At 41.4% G+C, this 22,536-nt stretch overlaps 1 protein-coding gene across 1 annotated transcript in view; it reads left to right on the top strand.

The window, feature by feature from the left end:
- The window catches only part of LOC120525041, a 34,259-nt gene extending 13,332 nt beyond the window's left edge, over nucleotides 1-20,927 (top strand). The window contains exons 3-7 of the mRNA XM_039746991.1: nucleotides 2,842-2,946; nucleotides 7,476-7,532; nucleotides 7,685-7,840; nucleotides 16,539-16,661; nucleotides 20,186-20,927. Of these exons, the coding sequence (XP_039602925.1) occupies nucleotides 2,842-2,946; nucleotides 7,476-7,532; nucleotides 7,685-7,840; nucleotides 16,539-16,661; nucleotides 20,186-20,218 (474 nt within the window). The 3' untranslated portion in view covers nucleotides 20,219-20,927. The remainder of the gene's footprint in view (nucleotides 1-2,841; nucleotides 2,947-7,475; nucleotides 7,533-7,684; nucleotides 7,841-16,538; nucleotides 16,662-20,185) is intronic.
- Nucleotides 20,928-22,536: the final 1,609 nt, after the last annotated feature.

Below are 22,536 nucleotides of genomic sequence, written 5' to 3'. Positions count from 1 at the left end.
AGCGACGAGCCTCACCTCACCTCACCTCGGACTGCGCTCTCCCTCAACCACATTGGGTTTATGCATGCAATTGGCAGGTGCCTGTTGCTGTCTTTCGGTATGTCGCCAATATAATGTTTGCAGACACATTTATTATACACCCTGACTTTCCAGAGTCTGGCTAATATCTTTAATGAATGTGTGTGACATATTCAGTCTCACCGATTGGACATAAAACTGCAGTGAGAAGGCACAAGGTGAGGCAGACAGTACCGTGCCGTAACAAAGGGGGCGCATGTGAGCCAAACAGGTGCTTGTTGCTGCTGTTCTTCTACACAGAGGCTCTACGCGCCAATAAGTTAGCGATATCACAAAGTCAAGTGCGCTGCAGCGGTCCGTTTGTTTTTATTTTTGTTCCAACTGACTGCCAAAATGGAAGATTAAGATTTTTGTAACTAAAGGAAAACAAGGAGGTCTTTTACAAGAAAGTGACAGAGATTTTCACGGAGAAGGATAGGCACATAGACTTCATTTACAAATAAAGGTAAAACCATTAACAGTTTTCTATTTTATAAAAAATGGAATCAGACTAAGAAAAAACAATCCAATAGTTAAAACCTAAATTTTGACCTTAAATAAAATATTCTTTTTTTTCTTGTTATCATTTTGTTGAACAATCTGTATTAAAATTGATTAAAGCATCAGAATTAAAAGCTTTTTAAAAAAACTAAATATTTCAATTAAGGTCAAAATAGTTTTTTTTGTACATCACTCTATACTTTCATTTGTATTGAATGAGTATGAATTGTAGAATTGCAACAGCAAATTTAGAAGACATGGAGGGTGCAGAGCTCCCTGCTCTCTCTCGCTGCTATAAATGTAACTTCTTTCTTAGCCAAATATCTACCTTACGTATGTGTGTGTAAAGAATGCTAATGAGATATGAAACATAACCAGTAGTCAGTGTGCATGCTGCCAATTGATCCATGAATAAGCTACTCTTTTGGGTTCATATATTTGTAAATCTGACTCTGAAGGAATCAATGCCTCACCAGCCATGAACCTCACTACATGTCACTGAGTGTCCAAACATTTTGGCTATGACACAAATGTTGAGTTTTGCAAACTTTGCTGCTTCCGTATTTTCAGATTATTTTTTTACATGCTTCTATGGTATACTGAAGAACAATTATAAACATTCCATATGCTTCAAAGGGTTTTATTGGCAAATGCATCAAATTTATGTGAAGAGTCAATATTTACAGTGTTGATCATTCTTCTTCATAACTTCTGCAGTTCTCTCTGACATGCTGGATATCAGCTTCTGGGCCAAATCCTGACCGACGGTGATTCATTCTTGCCTTTTTAGTTTATGGAGTTGATCACAATTTGTGGACTTCTACTTGTCCACCTGCTTTCTGAGAACTGACCTCAGGTTTTCAATGGGATTAAGATCTGGGGAGTTTCCTGGCCACAGGTCCAAACTTTCAATGTTACGATCTCCGAGCCAGTTTGTTAGAACTTTAGCCTTGTGACATGGTGCTCCGTCATGCTTGAAAATACAGAGATCATCACCAAACTGCACCTGGATAGTTGGGAGAAGTTGCTCTTGGAGAACATTTTAATATTATTTTTATTAATGGCGGTGTTCTTGAGCAGAACTGTGAGTGGGTCCACTCCCTTGAATGCGAAGCAACCCTTTACATGGATTGTCTCAGGATGCTTCACTGTTGGCACGACAAAGGACTCATGGTAGAGTTCACCTTTTCCTTTTCTGGACAATCGATTTTCCAGATGTCCCAAACAGTTGGAAGGAGGAGTCATTCTAAAAAATAACCTTGCACCAGTCTTCTGCTGTCCAATCCTTGTACTTCCTGCAAAATTTCAGTCTGTCCTTCATGTTTTTCTTAGGGAGAAGTGGTTGCTTTGCAGCCCTTCTTGACACAAGGCCATTGTCTAAAAGTCTTTGCGTTACTATGCGTGCAGATGCACCCATACCCACCTGTTGCCAATACTGAGCAAACGCTGCACTGGTGGCAACACGATTCTGTAGTTGACTCTTCAGGAGGAGGAACTTTATTCATTTAATGGACCTTTGGGCTTTGAGAACTTAGGTGGTTTCTGATTGTTTAGGCCTCAGGCCTTTTTGAGTGTTTAGGTCTTGATTCGTTTGATTATTTAAGGCCTAAGTCATAACAGCATTTACTCTGTTTTTTTATTATGACTGGCTGATTCTGTAACCTTATGACCTTTTGAAAGAAACTCTCTAAATCTGCTAGTGAAAGTGAGAATGGCCTCATCATTTTTGGTAATCAGGCCTATCATGGTGGTATCATCAGCAAATGATGAAGTCAACGATTTTTCTGGTCATGCATATGAAGGTGAACCAGCAGTACAAAATGGAGCTCAGGAGGGGTGTGTGGAGGATCATCCCAGGGGTAAATGATGCTGCCAGTTTGCCTGTGCTGAGGTCTGCCACTTAGAAATTCCAAAATCCAGAGAGTCACAAGGAAAACAGTGTGATTATCTTTAATAGTATAAATGCTGACCTGCAATTTAAATACCAAACTCTGGCATAGCAGTTCCTCTCAGTTCTTCTCAAAATGAATGTTATAAAATGCAAGAGATGTGGCATAATTATGGCATAATTATATCAACATTTACCTGGACAGAGATTAAATACAGAACACTGAGGAGACATGGGTAAATGTTTCTAACAGTGTAGTAGGTATGAATACTTTGGAAGTGTGTATTGACCTGGATTGTCATTACCCTTTCATTTAACTCTGTGTGGTGTTGTTTCACAGTCATTGCAGGAATTTCACTGGTTATTTATTATTATTATTTTTTTTTTCATTACAGATTGTTCAGATCATGACAGGAATATTTGTGGCTGGCTATGGCTTTCTCCTTTCTATTGGAATTATAGTTAACCTCTTTGTCATCCATGAAATTCTGGGCATTTTGGTAAGATTCAGTTAAAATTGATAATGACCTGGTTGGGATTATAATTCATAGAAAAGTTCTTATCTGATATATTAAAATGTTCATGAAAAACATCTGAAGTTACATTTGTGTCATAATCCACATGTGGGTTATCCAATTGTATATGTACAGTGTTCAAAGAAAATTTATTTTTTGCTAAAATATTGTTAAATGTATACTTCTGGAAAATGAAAGTCAGCACATTCAATTGGCCCCCATAAGGGTATGGGCTCATGTGCACAGGAAAACATATAATGGTACTCAATATACCATTCTGCGAAAAAGAATATCATTAAATAAAGTGACATTTAAAAATAAAAAATAGATGCAGGCATAAAAGCTCACGAATAATACGTCATCCTACATCTACATGTAGCTTATAAGGCGACTAAAATAATGCACTGTCGGCTAGAAGTTTAGCTATTAAAACACGTCACTGTAGATAAAGTGAATGTGCACTTAATCTTAAACATACACACATACAAAGGCAGATGTTAAACCACTTCACTTGCCAACAGAAGAGTTGAACTTGATAAGCCTGAAAACTGAATCTATTTAATATTTGAAACCACACTTCATTGCTGTCCAGGAACTTGTTGCATTTTTGTTTCATATTTTATTAATAGTAATTTTATTTAATTCATCATTATTAGTTATTCATGTTGAAGTGGCATACTTGCCTGAATGAAAGGGCCTGGGCCTCACACATCACGCATTCATGCTATAAACGTCCTGTTTCACTTAAATGGATTGAGATCTGGGAAATGTGTGGATATTTGGAGCAAACTAAAGCCACTCTCTTATTCTCTGAATGAATCAGATGATTATTTGAAAAAAGGTAGACTGTGGACCTTATGGGATGAAAATGATCAGCAACATCACTTAGGTATGCTGTAGATTGCAAATGACACTCTGATGGTCATTGTGTACCAAACTTATTTCCTATATCATTAAACTACCACCGCCAGCCTGTACCATTGATGCAAGACAGGATGGATTAATGGGTTCATGCTGTTTAGACCAGCTTATAAGCAAACTGTCTGAATGTCACGACAATAATCACAATTTACCAGAACAGGCAACTTTTTTCCTAATGTTCCTGTTCATAGCTGTAAGGATGAATCAAATTAGGCCACCATTTCAAGACTACTTCTCAGACACCTTGGAAGGCAAATGTGGGATCAACTCAGATATGAAAACTCAGACTTGTCACTTGCAAGAAATCTCTCAGCGTCTCTTCTTTTTCTGTTTCATGTCCTCCTGACAGGTAAAAGTTGGCTGCAAAACAAGGGCCTCAAGTTAGAAGGAAATGCTCCTTCAGCTTTTCTTAAGGGGAGCTTCTTGTAAGTAAACTGTGAGGGGGCCACTTCTGCGCTGACAGGCTCTCTCCCAGCCTCTGCTGTGTTTCCCCCATTCAGATTACCCCTCTTAGCTCTCCTGAGACTACAGTCAGGTCCACAAGTATTTGAACAGTGACACAATTTTCATAATTTTGGCTCTGTACATCACCACAGTGGATTTAATTTAAGTGGTTTACCAAAAATATCATATGAGCCATTTAGGAATGACAATCATTTTTCTGCATGCCCCCCAACCGATTTCCAGGGGCAGTTCTCTCATTATCTCAGTAACTATTGAGCAGGTAAAAGGTCTGGAATTGATTCCAAGTGTGAATTTTGCATTCGGAAACTGTCAATGTGAACTCTTAATATGAGGTCCAAAGAGCTGCCCATGCAAGTAAAAACAGGCCATCATTAAGCTTACAGAACAAAACAAACCCTTTATAGAGATGGCAGAAACACGAGATATGGTCAAATCAACCATTCGACACATTCCTAAAAATAAAGGACACACTGGTGAAATCAGCAACACCAAAAGGTCTGGAAAACCACAGAAGATAACTGACAACAACAACAACAACATTTATTTATATAGCACATTTTCATACAAACAGTAGCTCAAAGTGCTTTACATATTAAAGAATAGAACAATGAAAGACACAATTATAAAACAAAATAAATCAACATTAACATCGAATAAGAGTAAGGTTCAATGGCCAGGGGGGACAGAAAAACAAAAAACTCCAGACGGCTGGAGAAAAAATAAAATCTGTAGGGATTCCAGACCATGAGACCTCCCAGTCCCCTCTGGGCATTCTACCTAACATAAATGAAACAGTCCTCTTTGGATTTAGGGCTCTCATGGAAGGACTTGATGATGATGATGGTCACGTAGACTTCTGCCTTTTAATCCGTCCATCATTGTTGGAGCATCATGAAGCTTTGAGTAGGTGGTGGTGGCGCAGGCGGAAAAAGAAACAGAAGAGAGAGTAGGGGTCAGTACCGATTTTAGAGCCACCATGAATAGTTATTTGAGGAGATTGAACATATAGAGTATCAGGATTAAGTTAAATTACGATTAAAATGAAGTTATAAAAAGGCCATGTTAAAGTAATGTGTTTTCAGCAGTGTTTTAAACTGCTCTACTGTATTAGCCTGGCGAATTCCTATTGGCAGGCTATTCCAGATTTTAGGTGCATAGCAGCAGAAGGCACCTCACCACTTCTTTTAAGTTTTGTTCTTGGAATTCTAAGGAGACACTCATTTGAGGATCTGAGGTTACGATTTGGAATATAAGGTGTCAGACATTCCGATATATAAGATGGGGTGAGATTATTTAAGGCTTTATAAACCATAAGCAGAATTTTAAAGTCAATCCTGAATGACACAGGTAACCAGTTGTAGTGACATTAAAACTGGAGAAATGTGCTCGGATTTTCTTTTCCTAGTTAGGATTCTAGCAGCTGGATTCTGCACTTTTTGCCAACGATTTATATCTTTTTTGGGTAGTCCTGAGAGGAGTGCATTACAGTAATCTAGTCGACTGAAAACAAATGCGTGAACTAATTTCTCAGCATCTTTCAGTGATATAAGCGGTCTAACTTTACTTATGTTTCTTAAGTGAAAAAATGCTGTCCTAATGATCTGATTAATATATGATTTAAAATTCAGATTACAGTCTGAGCGGAATGATGGCCGAATTCTGACCTTGGTTAAGAAGAAGAACCTTTTCACAACATTTAACCAAACCAAGAACACTCTCTGGTAGGCACACCTATCATTTCCAAAGTCTACAATCAAGAGAAATCTTCATGAAAGTGAAGACAGAGGGCTTACCATAAAGTAAAAACTACTGATAAACCTCAAGCATTGGAAGGACAGATTAAACTTTGCCAGAAAACATTTTTTAAAAGCCTGTCCAGTTCTGACTAAGATCAATACATACCAGAATGTTTCAAAAGAGAAGAGTATGGAGAAGAGAAGAAACAGCTTGTGATTTGATGAATACCACATTATCTGTGAAACATGGTGGAAGCAGTTTTATGGCATGATCATGTATGGCTGTGAATGGCCGTCAGTCACTAGTGTTTATTGATGATATGACTGGTGGTAGAAGTAGCAGGATGAATGGAGTCTACAGGGCTATACTATCTGCTCAGATTCAGCCAAATGATGTAAAACTGATAGAACGATGCTTCACAGTACAGATGGACAACAAGCCAAAACATACTGTGAAAGCAAACCAAGTGCTTTTCAATGCAAAGTAATGGAATATTCTTCAGTGGCCAAGTCATTCAACTTACCTCCACCCAACTGGACATGTATTTCACTTGCTGAAGACGAAGCTGACAGCAGAAAGTCCAATGAACAAGCAGCAACTGAGGACAGATGCAGTAGGCCTGCCAAAGTATCACTATGGTGGAAACCCAGCACTTGGATATGGCTAAGTGTTCAGACTTCAGGCAGTTATTGACTGTAATAGATTTTCAACCAATTATTGAAAATGATTATTACATTTATGATTATGTTAGTTTGTCCAAATTCCTTTGAGCTCCTGATAAAAGGGGGGGTTCGGTGACGATGTATAAAAATGTCTGTCTTTTCTAAACAGCTCATAAGAGTGTTTTTGTTAAACCCCTTGAGTTAAAGCTGAATGTCTACACTTCAATCACATCTTAATTACTTTGTTTCAAATCCATCATGTTGAAGTACAGAGCCAAAATTATGACGATTGTGTCACTGTTGAAATACTTGTGGACCTGACTGTATTGCAGTAGGTTGTGAACTCAGTACCTTTGGATTGCACCCCAGGCCACTTTACCATCGTGCCCATGGAAAAATCTTCTTCTGGGGTGGATAAGCATTCAGTTCAGACTCACAGGTTTCACAACCAGCCTTTCCATACGAGGACGTGAATTAGTAGGCGCTCTACCCCGAGTGATCCCTCAGGTGTCACTACTTAGTCCAACTGAGAGTCATGGGTGACACAAGGTTATACTGGCAACATTGCGTACAAGGCATCAACTAAGCCTGGGCAAGATATTTGCTTTTTAAGTTCAAGAGAAAAATGAATATGCCTTTTAGTAGACTAAAATGGTTGCCATGAATGAACTTTTCACAGAACAATGCTTCTTGTGCAAAAATAATGAAAGTAAATTTTTCCTTTTTCAGCTGACTATTTGCGGAATTTTGGCAATCATTGCACAAAAAAAGCTTTCTCCTGCTCTGGTAAGTCCATTATTGGAGATTACATACATACTCTATGGTCATCTAATATATCTCAGAGGCATTCAGGGAAGGACATTCTTGTATCCACTGATTTAAAAGCTACTTCCCAAAATAAAAACCACTTGTTGAGTTTTCTGCATTTGACTCCTCAGATCAAAGCTTGCATGGCTATGGATATCATGGCAGCCACCGCAGGGGCCCTCTTTACATTAATCTATGAAGAAAGATACATGACATCTGATTTGTGGAACTGTACAATGGAGAATGGCACAGATTTACTGGAGGATGTCCAGTGCCATGATGCAATGGTAAGCACATCATCTTTGTATTGTGCTATGACTCTGACTGCATCTGTGTAACACCGCCATCTGCACAGCTCATAAATATTCTAAACCTGGGAAGCACAGGGGCATGGTGGGAGTCGGAGTTCAAATTCTGGCCATGTCATTGTCTGCATAGAGCTTACGTGTTCTTCCTTTGTTCACAGAGACTTTTTCAGTTTTACCTCCAGCACCTCAAAGGTGTTCAGAGACTGATAAGTTGGGATCCACTCTACATTGACAGAGATGGACCATACTCATGTCATAGTAATATATTTGATCTACAATGAATTTGTTATTAACATCCAATCATTTCCTGAAATAGTAGGAACTCTTGGAAGCAAAACTACTTCTCCTGCCTTTCCATTCTTTACAGTTTCCTGTTTGGAATCAACAGCATCTTTTTTGATCCATTATTTATTATTGATATTACGAAATATCTCAATTGCCAAAGGAGATCTGCTTAAGTGAGAACAGTGAGAGACTTCAATCACTCACACTTTCTAACATGGTCAAGTTTCTTTAACGCTTAGCATTCATTGCCTATTTTTATTTTACATTACTATATTGCACTGGATTGGCATACAATTGCCATGCAGGATTCTAATAAAGTTTTCCCTGGTGTTAACAGATGTCTTCTTCTTCATCTTTTCCCATTTGTTTGTGGGGCTGATGTGCTTCATAAATATTCTTCATACAGCTGGGTCCTGCACATCTTGTGCAGTCAGACCCTTTTTCTTACTTCAAATAATTTTGCTTGCAGAAAAATTTAAATGATATAAAAATATAAATTATTTGAATCTGCAGATGTACTTTGTAGTCTATAAATGTGCGAAAGGCTGTAAAGAATAATAAGAACAGAAATGGTTGTCTAAGCTGCTGGAGGGGCTTGGTATTCAAATCTATTTTAAATGTTGCTATTATTCATTAGTTGACTCATATCCCTCCATTTTGCCTGTTCCAGCAATCTCTGGGCAAAAGGCAAGAACAACACCTGAATGGGGAACCAGTTTCCTTAATGTGGGACAGCAACAGCCTCATATTCAGCAATGCAGTTTATACAGTATTCGTTTATACATTGCAGTACAATTTCTTTGGGCTTAAGCCTCCACAAGTCCCCTAGTACTCAGAGGACCTCAGGCACTGGACTGGTCCATAACTCATATAGCAGTTAGGTCAAACAGCTCGCTGTTATGTGTGTGGTGGGATGAAGTTCATCTCAAGGTCGATTTACTTATTAGAGAGAAAGAAACGATATTCACTCACAGGCATTTATACGTTGCATTGTCACGAAGTAAGTCCAAACACGGAATCAAAATTCAGTGCAATATTGAAGAAAAGTTAATTAAAAAAATAGTTTTTTACTGAAGTTTTATAGTAAAAGTGTAAGTTTAAAAAGTATTTGCATGTTAATTTCAAAGCCAAACAGAACGAAAAAGTATAATGCAATGAATACCTCTAATGCAACATGAAACATAATTTTCTTTCAATTTATTATGTTTTACTATTTTTTACTATGGTTAATTACTCTCTGTAATGTAACATAGTTAGTTCTATTATGCATATGTAACAATTCCCATGAAAATAACAATCTGTTTAAATTGTACATCAGCTTCCACATACGCGAGCGGCAGATCTGCGAAGTGGCTAGAGTGTAGCGCCCGCCCAGGGATTGGCGAGCAAAGCAAGGATGGAGCAGAGCCCCTAGTATATATACATTAGGTCTCCTAACTGCGAGGCAGCAGCGCTAACCACTGTGCCACCGTGCTGCCCATATATATATATATATATATATATATATATATATATATATATACATATATATATATATATATATATATATATATATATATTGTAAAAGATGTAACAACAAACAGCATAAAGGTTTAAATCAAAAATCGGGTCAAATATAAACAAAACAGTTCATATGCGCGACGCCATTCTGAGGCGGCCATTTTATAGGGGAGGAGCCGGAAGTGGAAGACATGCTGGGAAGGAACCGTGAGGGAGGATGGGACTGCTGACGTCAGGAAAGATGGTGGAGGAAGGGCGGAAGTAGACGTACTGCGGGAAGGCTTATGATGGCGGAGCGTCTCTTTTCCTGGAAGACATTAAAGAAGAAAGGTTAGTACCCCGCCACTCCCTGCCGGCGAACGTCTTTCGAAGCGGTTTAAGGTCTGTCCGCGGTCTCCTACTCGCGCGTGCCTGACAATATATATATATATATATACAATAGGGGGCTTTGCTCGCCAACCCCTGTGTTTGTTTTTCCGGATACACACTTTTAAGATTTTTTTTTTCCTTTGAATTGTTGCTATTTCATTAGTTTCACTTTTATTTCAGAACTTCTGTAAAAACAATATTTGGAGTCCCAACGCTGAATCTTTTTAATGAGGTCAGTGAGACATGTGTTTAATGACTTTGTACCATAATTCAGGATAGGTTTCTCTGTTTTGGAATTTCAGCACAGACAAAACGATTTTCATCATCAGAAGGTAATAAATTCTTTTGCACAGTCACCAATAAATGCATGTGAGGTAAACTCCATTTTTGAAATTCTCTAACTTAAACTTCAAAGCCTTACAATATTTACATACTTCTGACATATCACCTATTTCCATATATTTGATCTCTACTTGCCTTTTCGTTATTTCTCCAAGTAAAAATTTCTCTTTCTGATCGCTAATGCGATCTTTACTTTCTTTGTTTTGACACTGTCGTTTTTTTCTGCTTTCATATTCTGTATCTTGCTATGCATGTGTTTCGTGCCTACATTTTTTTTGAGTCATTTGAATTCCAGTTTTCATTATCTCTAACCTGCTCTGCATGTGTTTGGCCCCCTTGATTTTTAACCTCTTTATGACATTTTACTTTGTTTTCTACTCTGTCTTTTATTTCTGACCTCACTTTATCCTGCTTTTTTTTCAATGACACCTGATCTATGGTGATTACTTTTCCTTGTTCGAGTAATAATTTCCATTTATTTGCACTCCTGTGATCTTTAACTTTCTCCACATTTGTATCGTGCCAATGTTTTTTTTTTTGTTGAGCCTTTCGACTTCCACTGCTTTCATAATCTGTAACCTGCTCTGCAATGTACAGATTGGATGTGCTTTTTTTCAATTCCACTTGTTCCGGGCTGATAATTACTTTAGTTATTTTCTGAATTTGCACCTAGATTATTCTTTTTCTTTTTTGTCTCTCCAGTGCTTTTGAGTCTCTTTTCTCTGCGCTGCTTTCTTCTTCGCTTAGTCGTCTAAATTTCATTTATAACGTATTGTCCTTATACACTTTATATGCCCTGAGAGCCCAGGATCTGTGTGTGCTCAAAGCCAAAACATGACTGAATATGTGACTGAGTGTGTCACTGAGTGTGTGACTGAATGTGTTGCTGTTCGTGCTCTTATTTGGTTGTAAGTAGGGCGTGTCTTGCAAGAATCTCATGTTCTATGTCTCCGTGGCCAATCTCTTTAGTCTAGCGGGTCTTTTAAGTGTCTTCCATGATCTTAACGTGAAGATCACATCTCGTCGCCATACTGTTTCTCTCCAGGATTTTTTTTATAATGGAGATATATATATATATATATATATATATATATATATATATATATATATATTGTCACGCACGCACGAGTAGGAGACCACAGACGGACTTTAACACGCTTCGGAAGACGTTCACCGGCAGGGAGTGGCAGGGTACTAACCTTTCTCCTTTGCTTTCTTGCAGAAAAAAAAGATGCTCCGCCACCATAAGCCTCGTTTTCCCGCAGCACGTTACTTCCGCCCTTCCTCCACCATTGTTCCTGACGTCATCAATCCCATCTTCCCTCACAGTTCCTTCCCAGCATTCCTCCACTTCCGGCTCCTCCAACATAAAATGCCCGCTGACGCCATCTTCGGCGTTGTGCATATGAACTATTTATGTATTTTGACCTTGATTTTTATTTTGTACTGTGGATAATTTTACAGTATACGGGGCCAGAAACCCCAAACCTTTATGCTGTCTACTGATTCGTCTTTTACAGTGGCGTAGCCGGCAGGATACTGATCCCAGAGAAATGACCAAAGGACAGGACCTCAACACAGTGCTGCAGGGGATGAATGCCCAGATCCTGCCCCTGCAGCAGGCGCAAGCCGCTACCACCCGGGAGTTGGAGGCAACGAAGGCCAGGTTGGCAGAAGCCTAGAGGGTAAGGCCCGATCCACCTCGGCCAACGCCTCCGCCTCTAGTGCCAATGACAGAGGCTGACGGCATTGAGTCATACCTGGGCATATTTGAAAGGACGGCCACCCGGAATGAGTGGCAGCAGTCCGAGTGGGCATCCATTCTGGCGCCCTACCTAAAGGGACCCGCTCAGCGGGCTTACTACGATCTCCCCGAGGAGGAGGCCGCGAGTTACAACCTCCTAAAACAGGAGATCCTAGCACGCTACGGCATCACGCTGGGCCAGCAGGCGAGTGAATGGCGGAGCTGGCAATTTGACCCAGAAAAGCCGGCCCGAGCCCAGGCCTTCGACTTCTGGGGTAAAATGGGGCGCTGGCTACGGACCGAGGGTCCCCAAGTCCGGAAGGTGGTGGAGCAGGTGGCCTGTGAGGGCCTTGTTAAAGCCATGCCTAGGTCCCTCGCCCAGCAGGTCCGGCGCCATCCTTATAAGGACATGCCAGGACTCCTGGAAGTCCTGGAACATCAGCTTGCGGTCTTCTGAGCCGGGGGGTCAGAAAGGCAAGCTCGTGGGAACCGACAGGGACGGGCAGCCACCCCCGAGCCCTCTCGATGCGCTGCGGAAGCACCGCAGAAACCCAAAGAAAAGCCGGCCTCCCCGCGCTGTTACAAGTGCGGTGAGACCGGCCACCTACTGCCGACCTGTCCTTTGAACACCGCCACAAAGCCAATGGACTGCATCTGGGCCACCGCAGTGGCTAAAGCAACATTTGCAAGTCACTTGCGTGCATGGGGAGACCAAGTCGTATCGTTCCGCACAGTGCTACATCACCTGGAAGGGGGAATTGTCTAAATTGATGGTCGCGGTATTGCCTGAACCCCCCTATCCAGTGATTTTGAGACAAGACTGGTCACACAACAAATGCGGTAAGACACACACCACTCCCGGAGACTCACTGGGTCTGGCTAGTGCTCTGGGTCAGGCCCTAATGGTGCAGGCACATCAGGGGACTCTTCCCCGGCAACGGACCCTGACCCGGAGTATCTGCCAGAGAAGGGACGAGCCAGGGAACTCTTCCGCTGACCAACTCACAAGACCCCCTGAGTAATTTGGACCATCAATTTCGGTCCACGCCTGCCTCATTTAAGAGGGAGCAGTGGAATGACGATTCCCTGCGGTTTGCCCGGAATGCGGTTGTTCTTCCAGGCAGCTCACAAGCTGACGGATCCATACCACGCAAGCCCTTTTTTGTGCTTGAAAATGATCTGCTGTATTGGGTGGCGGCCCACGAGGGCGAGGTGCGGAAGCTGCTGCTAGTTCCGTGTACCTTCCGGCTGGAGGTATGTGAACTAGCTCATGCTCACCTCCTAGGCGCCCACCTCGGGGCCAAAAAATTTTTAGAAAGGATAAAACTCCGCTTTTACTGGCCTGGGATCAATGAGGAGGTCCGGCGTTTCTGCCAATCCTGTCCGGAATGTCAGATTCGCCAGATTCCTAGGAGGGACCGCGCTCCTCTAGTCCCTATACCCCTGATAGATATTCCCTTTGACAGAATAGGGGTGGACTTAGTAGGACCCCTGGAACCGTCAAACCGTGGCCATAAGTACATTGATCATGCTGGATTACGCTACCCGATACCCAGAGGCAGTTCCCCTGCGCTCCGCTAACACAAAAAATATCGCACGGGAATTAGTCAACTTATTTTCTAGAGTGGGTATACCCAAAGAAGTCACGGACCAGGGTACACCCTTCACCTCAGATACGTTCAGGGAGGTCGCCAGATTACTCCGGATAAAGCACCTGAAGACGTCTGTCTATCACCCGCAAACAGACAGGCTGGTAGAGCGTTTTAATCAGACGCTTAAACAGATGCTCCGCAAAGTAGTCAACGCAGATGGCAGGAACTGGAACCAGCTCCTACCGCTCGTGCTTTTTGCCTACCGGGAAGTACCCCAGGCCTCTACGGGCTTCTCCCTTTTTGAGATGTTGTATGGGCGACAACCCCGAGGAATTTTAGACATACTAAAAGAGGGCTGGGAGGCTGAGGCCCTTCCCTCCTCCAATATATTGTAGTATGTGGTGCAACTGCGCAACAGGCTCGCTAAAATCAGGCTGCTCCTAATGGACCACGTGACTCGTGCGCAGGCAGCGCAGGCCTGGTGTTACAATCGCAACTCCGTCTTCCGGGAGTTCCGCCCGGGGGATCGAGTGATCGTGCTCGTTCCTACCTCCCATTCCAAGTTACTAGCTCACTGGCAAGGGCCATACGAGGTTAAGGAAAGAAAGGGGCTCGTCGACTATTTGGTTAAACAGCCTAATCGTTGGCCAAGTGAGAGGATCTACCACGTTAATTTATTAAAACCCTGGAAGGACAGAGAGGAGTCTCCCGACACACGTAGATCCCTCTCCCTAACACAAGCACGTCTGCCCTTAACCTCGGTGACTAGCTGACACCCCTACAGCGGCAGGAGATAACCTAGGCAATCCGGGCCGTCCCCAAAGTAGTGAGCGAGTCACCGGGCCGGACCTCGCTGATTGCACACGACATAGTCACAGACCCCGGAATAATCGTCCGGGAAAGGCCCTATAGACTCCCGGAGGCAAAACGCGCTGAAGTGGAACTGGAGGTGCAACGGATGTTGGATATGGACATTATTGAGGAAAGCCATAGTCCCTGGTCTAGTCCTATCGTCCTCGTTTCCAAGCCGGGCGGCTCCTGGAGGTTCTGTAATGACTTCAGACGTCTGAATCAGGTCTCCAAATTCGATGCCTACCCGATGCCCCGCATTGATGACCTACTTGAGCAGCTGGGTACGGCTTGATACTTGACTACTCTTGATATGACGAAAGGGTATTGGCAAATTCCCTTAACGGCATCTACAAAAGAGAAAACGGCCTTTAGCACCCCTAGCGGACATTGGCAATACAAGGTCCTCCCATTTGGGCTGCACGGGGCCCCCGTGACCTTTCAACGTCTGGTGGATAGAGTGCTGAAGCCCCACCAGTCCAATAGTGCCGCCTACCTGGATGACGTAGTCATCTATTCCGGCACCTGGAAGGAGCATCTATTGCAGGTCTCTGCTGTCCTTGCGACACTAGCTAAAGCCGGCCTCTGCATAAACTCTCGTAAGTGTTTTTTTGGCTTGAAGGAGGCCAAGTATTTAGGCTACCTTGTGGGACGAGGACAGGGAGACCACAATGTTCAAAAATTAAGGACATTTTGGAATGGCCCCATCCGAATACCAAGAGACAGGTGCAGACTTTCTTGGGGTTGGCGGGGTACTACCGCCGGTTCGTACCCCGCTTCTCCAAAAGGGCAGCACCTTTGACTAATTTAGCAAAGAAGGGCGCTCCCTTATACGTGGTATGGAACGACAAGGCAGAACACGCATTCAGTGACCTAAAAAAGGCACCTGTATTAAGGACACCTGATTTTGTGCTCCCTTTTATTCTCCAGACCAACGCTTCAGACACAGGCCTGGGCGCCGTGTTGAGCCAAAGCGTCGATGGTGTCGAACACCCCGTGATGTACTTAAGCCGGAAACTGCAGGACCAAGAGACCAGGTATGCGGCAGTGGAGAGGGAAGCCTTGGCCATTAAGTGGGCAGTAACTCATCTCCGTTACTACCTGTTGGGTCGCGAATTCACTCTGGTGACACTGCGCTTCAGTGGATGTCCCTACACAAGGAGTCGAATCCGCGGGTCACCAGGTGGTTTCTGGACTTGCAACCCTATAAGTTCACTGTCACTTATCGTTGCGGCAACCTTCAGGCCAATGCCGATGCCCTCTCTCGTATCCACGACCTCTCGGTTAGGTCCGCCCGACTTGACGGTCTTGGGCTGAGGGGGTGTCGTAGGAGTAGGAGACCGCGGACGGACCTTAACACGCTTCGGAAGACGTTCTTGCAGAAAAAAAGACGCTCTGCCACCATAAGCCTCGTTTTCCCGCAGCACGTTACTTAATCGTTAATCCCATCTTCCCTCACGGTTCCTTCCCAGCATTCCTCCACTTCCGGCCCCTCCTACATAAAATGGCCGCCGACACCATCTTCTGCGTCGTGCATATGAACTATTTATGTTTATGTATTTTGACCTTGATTTTTGTTTTGTACAGTGGATAATTTTACAGTATATGTGGGCCGGAAACCCCAAACCTTTCTGCTGTCTACTGATTCGTCTTTTACAATATATATATATATATATTTTGGAACATCAATTTTTGGTGCGCCCATGTGTTAAATGCAGTTTTTAGAATGTTTTTCTTTTTTCATCTTTGCAGTTTTAGTGTGCCTTTTTTCTTTCTTCAATAAACACAGTACACCTTTTTAGTTGTTTAATCAGCTGTGTCTGCCTACCTTATTGTCCCACTGACTCTCAGTCTTGATACTTCATGTCTTGCTAAAGCCTATGATAGGGACTCTGGGGCATGACAGGGACCTTCATTTCAGGGGGGCTGACTTTGGTGGGGCACAATCTTATGTTACTCTTTAAATTCAATAATTTGTCTCTCTTTATAATTACAGACTATAAAGATAATTATTTTCGATGAGTCGGCATTCCTGTTCCTGGTGGGCACAGCAATCAGCATTGCAGTGGCAGTGTATTGCTGTAAGGCGGTCCAGCTTTGTCAGAAAGGCCAAGAAATGGTAAGTCAAGAATGGAGGTGGCCTGGGATGACCTGTCACCATCAGGTGGGCAAAGTTTTTTTTACAGATGTCTTGTTTCAATTGTAAATTTTACATTGGAATTAGTCTTTGCTCCTATTACTTGAATAAAAGCACATAAATTAAAGCTACTTTAGCTCTTTGAATACTATGATTATTATTTTTTTTCTTTTGGCCCAAGGCTGAACATTTTTTTCCAAAAAAACTCTGAATAGCACACAAAACAATGATTTCACACATAAGTCAACATTAAATATTTATAACAAATGCTACTGTGTTTTATGTTCCATGAGGTTCAACATTATGTGAATTCACTGACTGACTGACATACCTATTACACAGCATAGTCCTGCAAGGTATGTTAATGTCAGAAGCAGCCAATGGTGTGCATTGCCACATCACACTGCTTCTAGTATGTGTTACACTGGTGCCGCTGTTTCAGACATCTGTTCAGCCATCTTTGCACAGCCGACAGTCACAGCATGCAGCAACAGACGCCTAAAACAGCAGCACCTGTGTAATGTACACTAGAAGCAGTATACTGCTAACAAATAGAGCTGAACTATAATGTAACAGTGGGTTCTGTCAATGTTTACAGCTGATTACCGCCTTCTGCCCCTGGATGTCGACTAATGTCAATATCTGCCTTAACTAAATGTGTCGACATTAGTCGACTCCTGCCCTGAAAGAGTTCATATAAAAAACTGAGCACAGAATAAACAAGACTTCATCATTTGATCAGATTTGTTAGCTCCCTCACTGCTGAGAAATACTTGCAGATTCTTACCCATCATGCATGAGGTGACTGATCAGTCCTGACGTCATTCTGCAGCATGACAACGACCCCAACAATCATAAAAAGAGGGACAGGGAGTCCTGCCACAGATGTTATACTTCCCACATAGCCCTGATCTCAACTTTTTGAGCCAATGTGGGATTACACATTGCTTTTGCTAATATTTTAAGAAGTGTTTTTTGAATGTTGATTGATGAAAAGCAGCTACGCTTTTATTTTACAAGTGATGTATGAGAGACTTATTTTTTACTTTTTAGTACACTTTTTAACTTAAGCGTGGTTTTTAAAAAGTATTATATATATATATATTATTTTAAACTTTTTAGTCTTGGGTTTGTTTTAGTATAATTTTGTAATCAATATTATAACACTTTCTTTAATGGTTCTATTTGTTACTAGCGCCATCTATTGGTGAAATCTTGAACTATTCTTCATGTGAAAATGTATTTTCTTAATTAACATAGATTAATTGATCAATTCGTGAAATTGATTATTGATTCATGTATTGTCATCAGAAGTGAGTCAGTGTGCAAAATTTCAAGTCATTTGGACAATAGGAAGTGGGTTAAATATTGATTACAAGATTTGTACCAGACAACAAACAGGCGAAGTTAATAAAAGCGTGGTAATAATAATAATAATAATAATAATAATAATAATAATAATAATAATAATAGCCAAAGTCTGCAGTGGAACTGGCGCAAATTCTTCACAAAACATAATTAAAAACAAACAACTGAGGACCTTCAGAGAAGAGAAAGGTAAAGAGTGGTCACTAGGACAAAAAATTAATTTCATTTCTTTTTTGTTTTTGTTTACTGCACTTTCTAGAAATTGTATTCAATAATAAAGCTATTCCTGTCATTATTTTTGAAAACATTCCCACATTCAATCTGCCTCTCTCGCTCCCTTCCATTCTCCTCATTAAGTGTCTTGTCTAAACTTTAGCATTTCATCTATTAATATATAGATCATTTCCTTTTTTTTGTGTCTCGTTGCCCACTGTAAACTGAGCCCAGTATTTGAAACATACGTTTATCTTACCTAAATATTTTAATTTAACATTGCAATTCAGTAAAATCGATTATTGATGATACATTTGACATATTTTACTCATTTTTAATTCTGATCCTGCATTGTGTTTTGCTTTCAGTATTTCAAAGAGCTTTGCTTGAAGAAGGCTACATCTACGCCACTGTAATTTCTTCAGACATTAGTCTCCATTTTCATCCACACTACCTCAGCATTAACTCCCTCAAACAGAGACACGCTTTGAAAGCGCCCTCCAGAGATGTACAGTATATTTCTGAAAATGCTTGCTCAGAGTTATAGTGTGGATGGGTGAAAATGTACACTTTTGAAAACACAGCCTCTGATTTGTTCATACTTATTACATGGCCCCTCCCTAATTGGATGCTGCTCATTACATTGATTGGTTAGTCTTTACAGAAGAGCATCAGATTCCCACATGGCAGACACAGAAGAGTTGCTTGCTGTGTTGCTGAACTTTAGGGTTTATGTTTTATGTAGACTTTATTATCCTGTAAATGGGTCTACCAGCATCCCACTGGTTTCTGACACTGATAACAGTGCATGACATCTTCTGATTTTCATTCATTCACACCTTTTTATGCATCGACATTCCGTTTTGCACAGTTTGAATGCTGCGTACATGCACTAAAAGGCAAATAATTTACTGGTTCCTGCAATTTGGCTATAAATCTTGTGGTAGGTGGTGTTACCATCCTTTCAAGGACATTTCTGCTAAAACGGGCATGCCCAGTGTAGGCAAACATCTTTGTCATTTGTGTTTTTAGTTGTTTTAGTGTGGAAGGGGGCGTTTTGTAAATAATGTGAAAATGCTAGTGTGGATAGAAATCATTTTCATTTAAAAATGTTGCCTAAATTAATGAAAAACTCAACCTCTGCCACCTAACATATTCATTAAACCACTTTACACAAATAAACACCTAAAGAAGTATTCTTCATTTTTGCTCTCTTCTATCTGGGGTTGATGTGCTTGTTCAGCCTTCTCCAAACAGCTCAGCTCTGCACCTCCTCCCCAGTCAGACGCTTTTCTTTCAGATCTTCTTTTACTTCAGCCATCCATTTTTGCCTCGTTCCCTTTCTCTTCCCCTGTACTTCCCTTCTGTCCACTTATTCATTGTTTCTCCTCATCACCTGTCCATACCTCTTCCGCCTCTTTTCCTTTACTTTCTTAGATATCTCTGATTGCCTCATTTCTAATTCTGTTCTTTTTTGTAACTCCATACATTCATCTTAATATTCTCATTTCTGCTACTTCTTCTGTGCTCCCTTTACTGCCCATGTTTCAGCTCCACATATTATTGATGGTCTTATGAATGTTTTAAAAACCTCACCTTTAACCTTCACCTTAATTCTTTAATCACGCTATACTCTTGACACCTTCTTCCAATTGTTCCATCCACAATGCAGTCTGGGTTATCTCTGCCTCTAGTTTTCCATCTTGGGCTACCAGAGCTGTTATTATAAATTTGTAAAACTGATGCGTGACTGACTGAATATAATTTGTACATACAAGTGGTTAAAGTAAGTGAACCTTATTACGCGTAAGTAAGATTCCACATGATCTATGGAGTAGTAGTACAGTAATGTTTCATTTTGGAGGTTTGGATTATTGTCTTTGTCTCTTTCACTCTATTAACAATGTGATTCATTTCTTTTGCAGGAGGTGGCACTGGTGACCAATCCTTCGCAATAAAAAGGAATGAACAGGACGACAATGAAAACTTTAATTTAACCGCATTTATGCTCAGCAAACCATAAAGTGAAATCAGTGTACTGCTGCATACACATTTTGTGTTAACAACCACACGTACAAATAAGGCCATTTCATACCTCTGTAGGTTTGCCTATACAGTACACACGTTAATCATGGTGGCACCATGGAGTGGCAGTGTGGTACATGCTGATAAGCACATGTTGATTTCACTGTAATCTATGCACATGGCAGTAATGACCATATAAGTTAATATAATGCCAGCAACATGGGCTCTTGTTTTAAACATTTCTGTGAATCTCCAATACTCCAAGATTAGGAAACTGTGACTTTGCCAAAGAGGAGAGGAGACTGGAGGAAATGCAAACAGATTGGGTACAAGGTTCACCAGCTTTAACACCTGAGGTCTGTATGACTGATTTTGGGTTGTCCTACCTTAATGAAGGCACATTGCTAATTTGTCCACTTAAATTTCCATTTTAGGAATTTACTCTGTTCTAATGGAATTCAATTGGGAACTCTGTGAGCGCACAGTGATCAGTTTGATGACACAAAGCTCAGTTCAATGCCCAGTCCAGTCACTGCCTGAGTGTAGCTGGTCTGGCACGTCCATATGGGCTCTCTCTCAGTATTAGGTTTTCTCTCACATCCTGAAGAAATGACACCAAGGTTAAGGATGTTCCATATGACTATGCAGACCCTGGACGAACCATCCCACTATCGGATTGCCTGCTGTCTCTCTTGTGCTACCCTACTGGACTGTAGAAGCTTCACTGGGCTTCTCTTTCACTCCAGCACCTTGAGAAGATTTACCTCTTAAGAATGCATCCATAGTGACGGAAAATGCTGCCAGGGTGTCCCATGTATGCCCAAACTGACCAGTGCAGGTCACCCCTACTTGTCAGAGCAGATTTTGCAGTCTTTCAGTATCCCGTGACACCCAGGTGCCATCTTCTCCCATGCAAAAGCCTTGCTGTCCCCTTTTAAGTTATATTAATTACTGTACATTTTTCATTTAGCTCATTATGCAATATTCAATAGCCATTATAAATAAATATTTGTTGGAACTGAAAACCAAATGCTTTTGTAATCAAAAATTATACTGCTACTACTAATGCAACATTTTATCAGTTTTTTACAATAAAAGAATAATAAAAAAAAAATGAAAGCGGTGTTGCAAGGCAAAGTACATAAAAGAGGGAAGTATGTGTGGTGAAGGATATTGTATGTCTGTCGCAGGCCAAAAATAAACCCACCCAAATTCAAAATGAAAAATAATTAATGACTCACACACACACACACAGTGACTAAATTATTCTTTGTTTTCAGAGTCATTAAAAAATCTGGTCTGCCTGAAAAAAATTGCTTTTATCTCTGATCGCAAACGTTAGGTGTTCTTTATAGATTTAAGGGTGATAAATACAAATCTGTCAACAGAACTGCTCTCTCAGATCCTGTTGTAACAAAGGCGCTATATTGGCGTCTGACCCGACACAGATGGACACAGAGGCACGTATAAACTAAACAAGACCTTTATTTTTTCTTCACCCGTGGGTGCACGTCTTCCCTGTGACCCACAGGCAATACACAGTCCCCAAGCACTAATAAGCACAGCAAACACACGAACAATCCTTTTCCTTTACCACCACTCCTCCTCAAGCGTAGTCTTCCTCCTCCCAACCCTGGCTTCCTGAGTGGTGGTGGCTGGCCCTTTTTATAGCATACCCGGAAGCGTTCCAGGTGGTTGACCACCTTGACTTAATTGCACTTCCGGGTGGGGCTAAAGATTCATCCAGCCAGGCTGTTGAAATCAGACAGCCCCCCCTAGCAGCCCCCCCGGGCCCCAACCAGGCTGTGGAGGACTCCATCTAACGTGGAGCCCTGCGGGAGGTTGGGCAATCACCGTCGGCTAGGGAGGCTGCCACCAAGCGTCCCGGGGGAGGTACTGAGCTGCCCATGGTTGCTCACCCGGAAAAAATGCAAAAGGGGTGTCCCTGCCGGGCATGGGACCCGGCTGTCCGCCACACAGTTTAAAACAAAAGAACACTTTTCTAAGAAAAAAGCGTCATCCATTTCTTATTTAATATTTTAGCCTTAAAAAAATGATAAATTTCACACATAATTATTTTAAACATAATCATTACTACATGCACATTTACATTTATTTGCTTGGCAAGTGCTCTTATCCAAAGCGACTTACAAAAGAATTAAACATAATTCAGTAACATGATGCTGGGCCTATTTGTTCAGCAAGTGTAATAGGACAGGTAACTAAAGTTGATTGCCACAAATGAAAAGGT

The sequence above is a fragment of the Polypterus senegalus genome, chromosome 3 (genome assembly GCF_016835505.1).
Source record: "Polypterus senegalus isolate Bchr_013 chromosome 3, ASM1683550v1, whole genome shotgun sequence".
NCBI lineage: Eukaryota > Metazoa > Chordata > Cladistia > Polypteriformes > Polypteridae > Polypterus > Polypterus senegalus.
The sequence above is the reverse complement of the archived record's forward strand: the minus strand, read 5'-3'. Positions and strand labels throughout refer to the sequence as shown.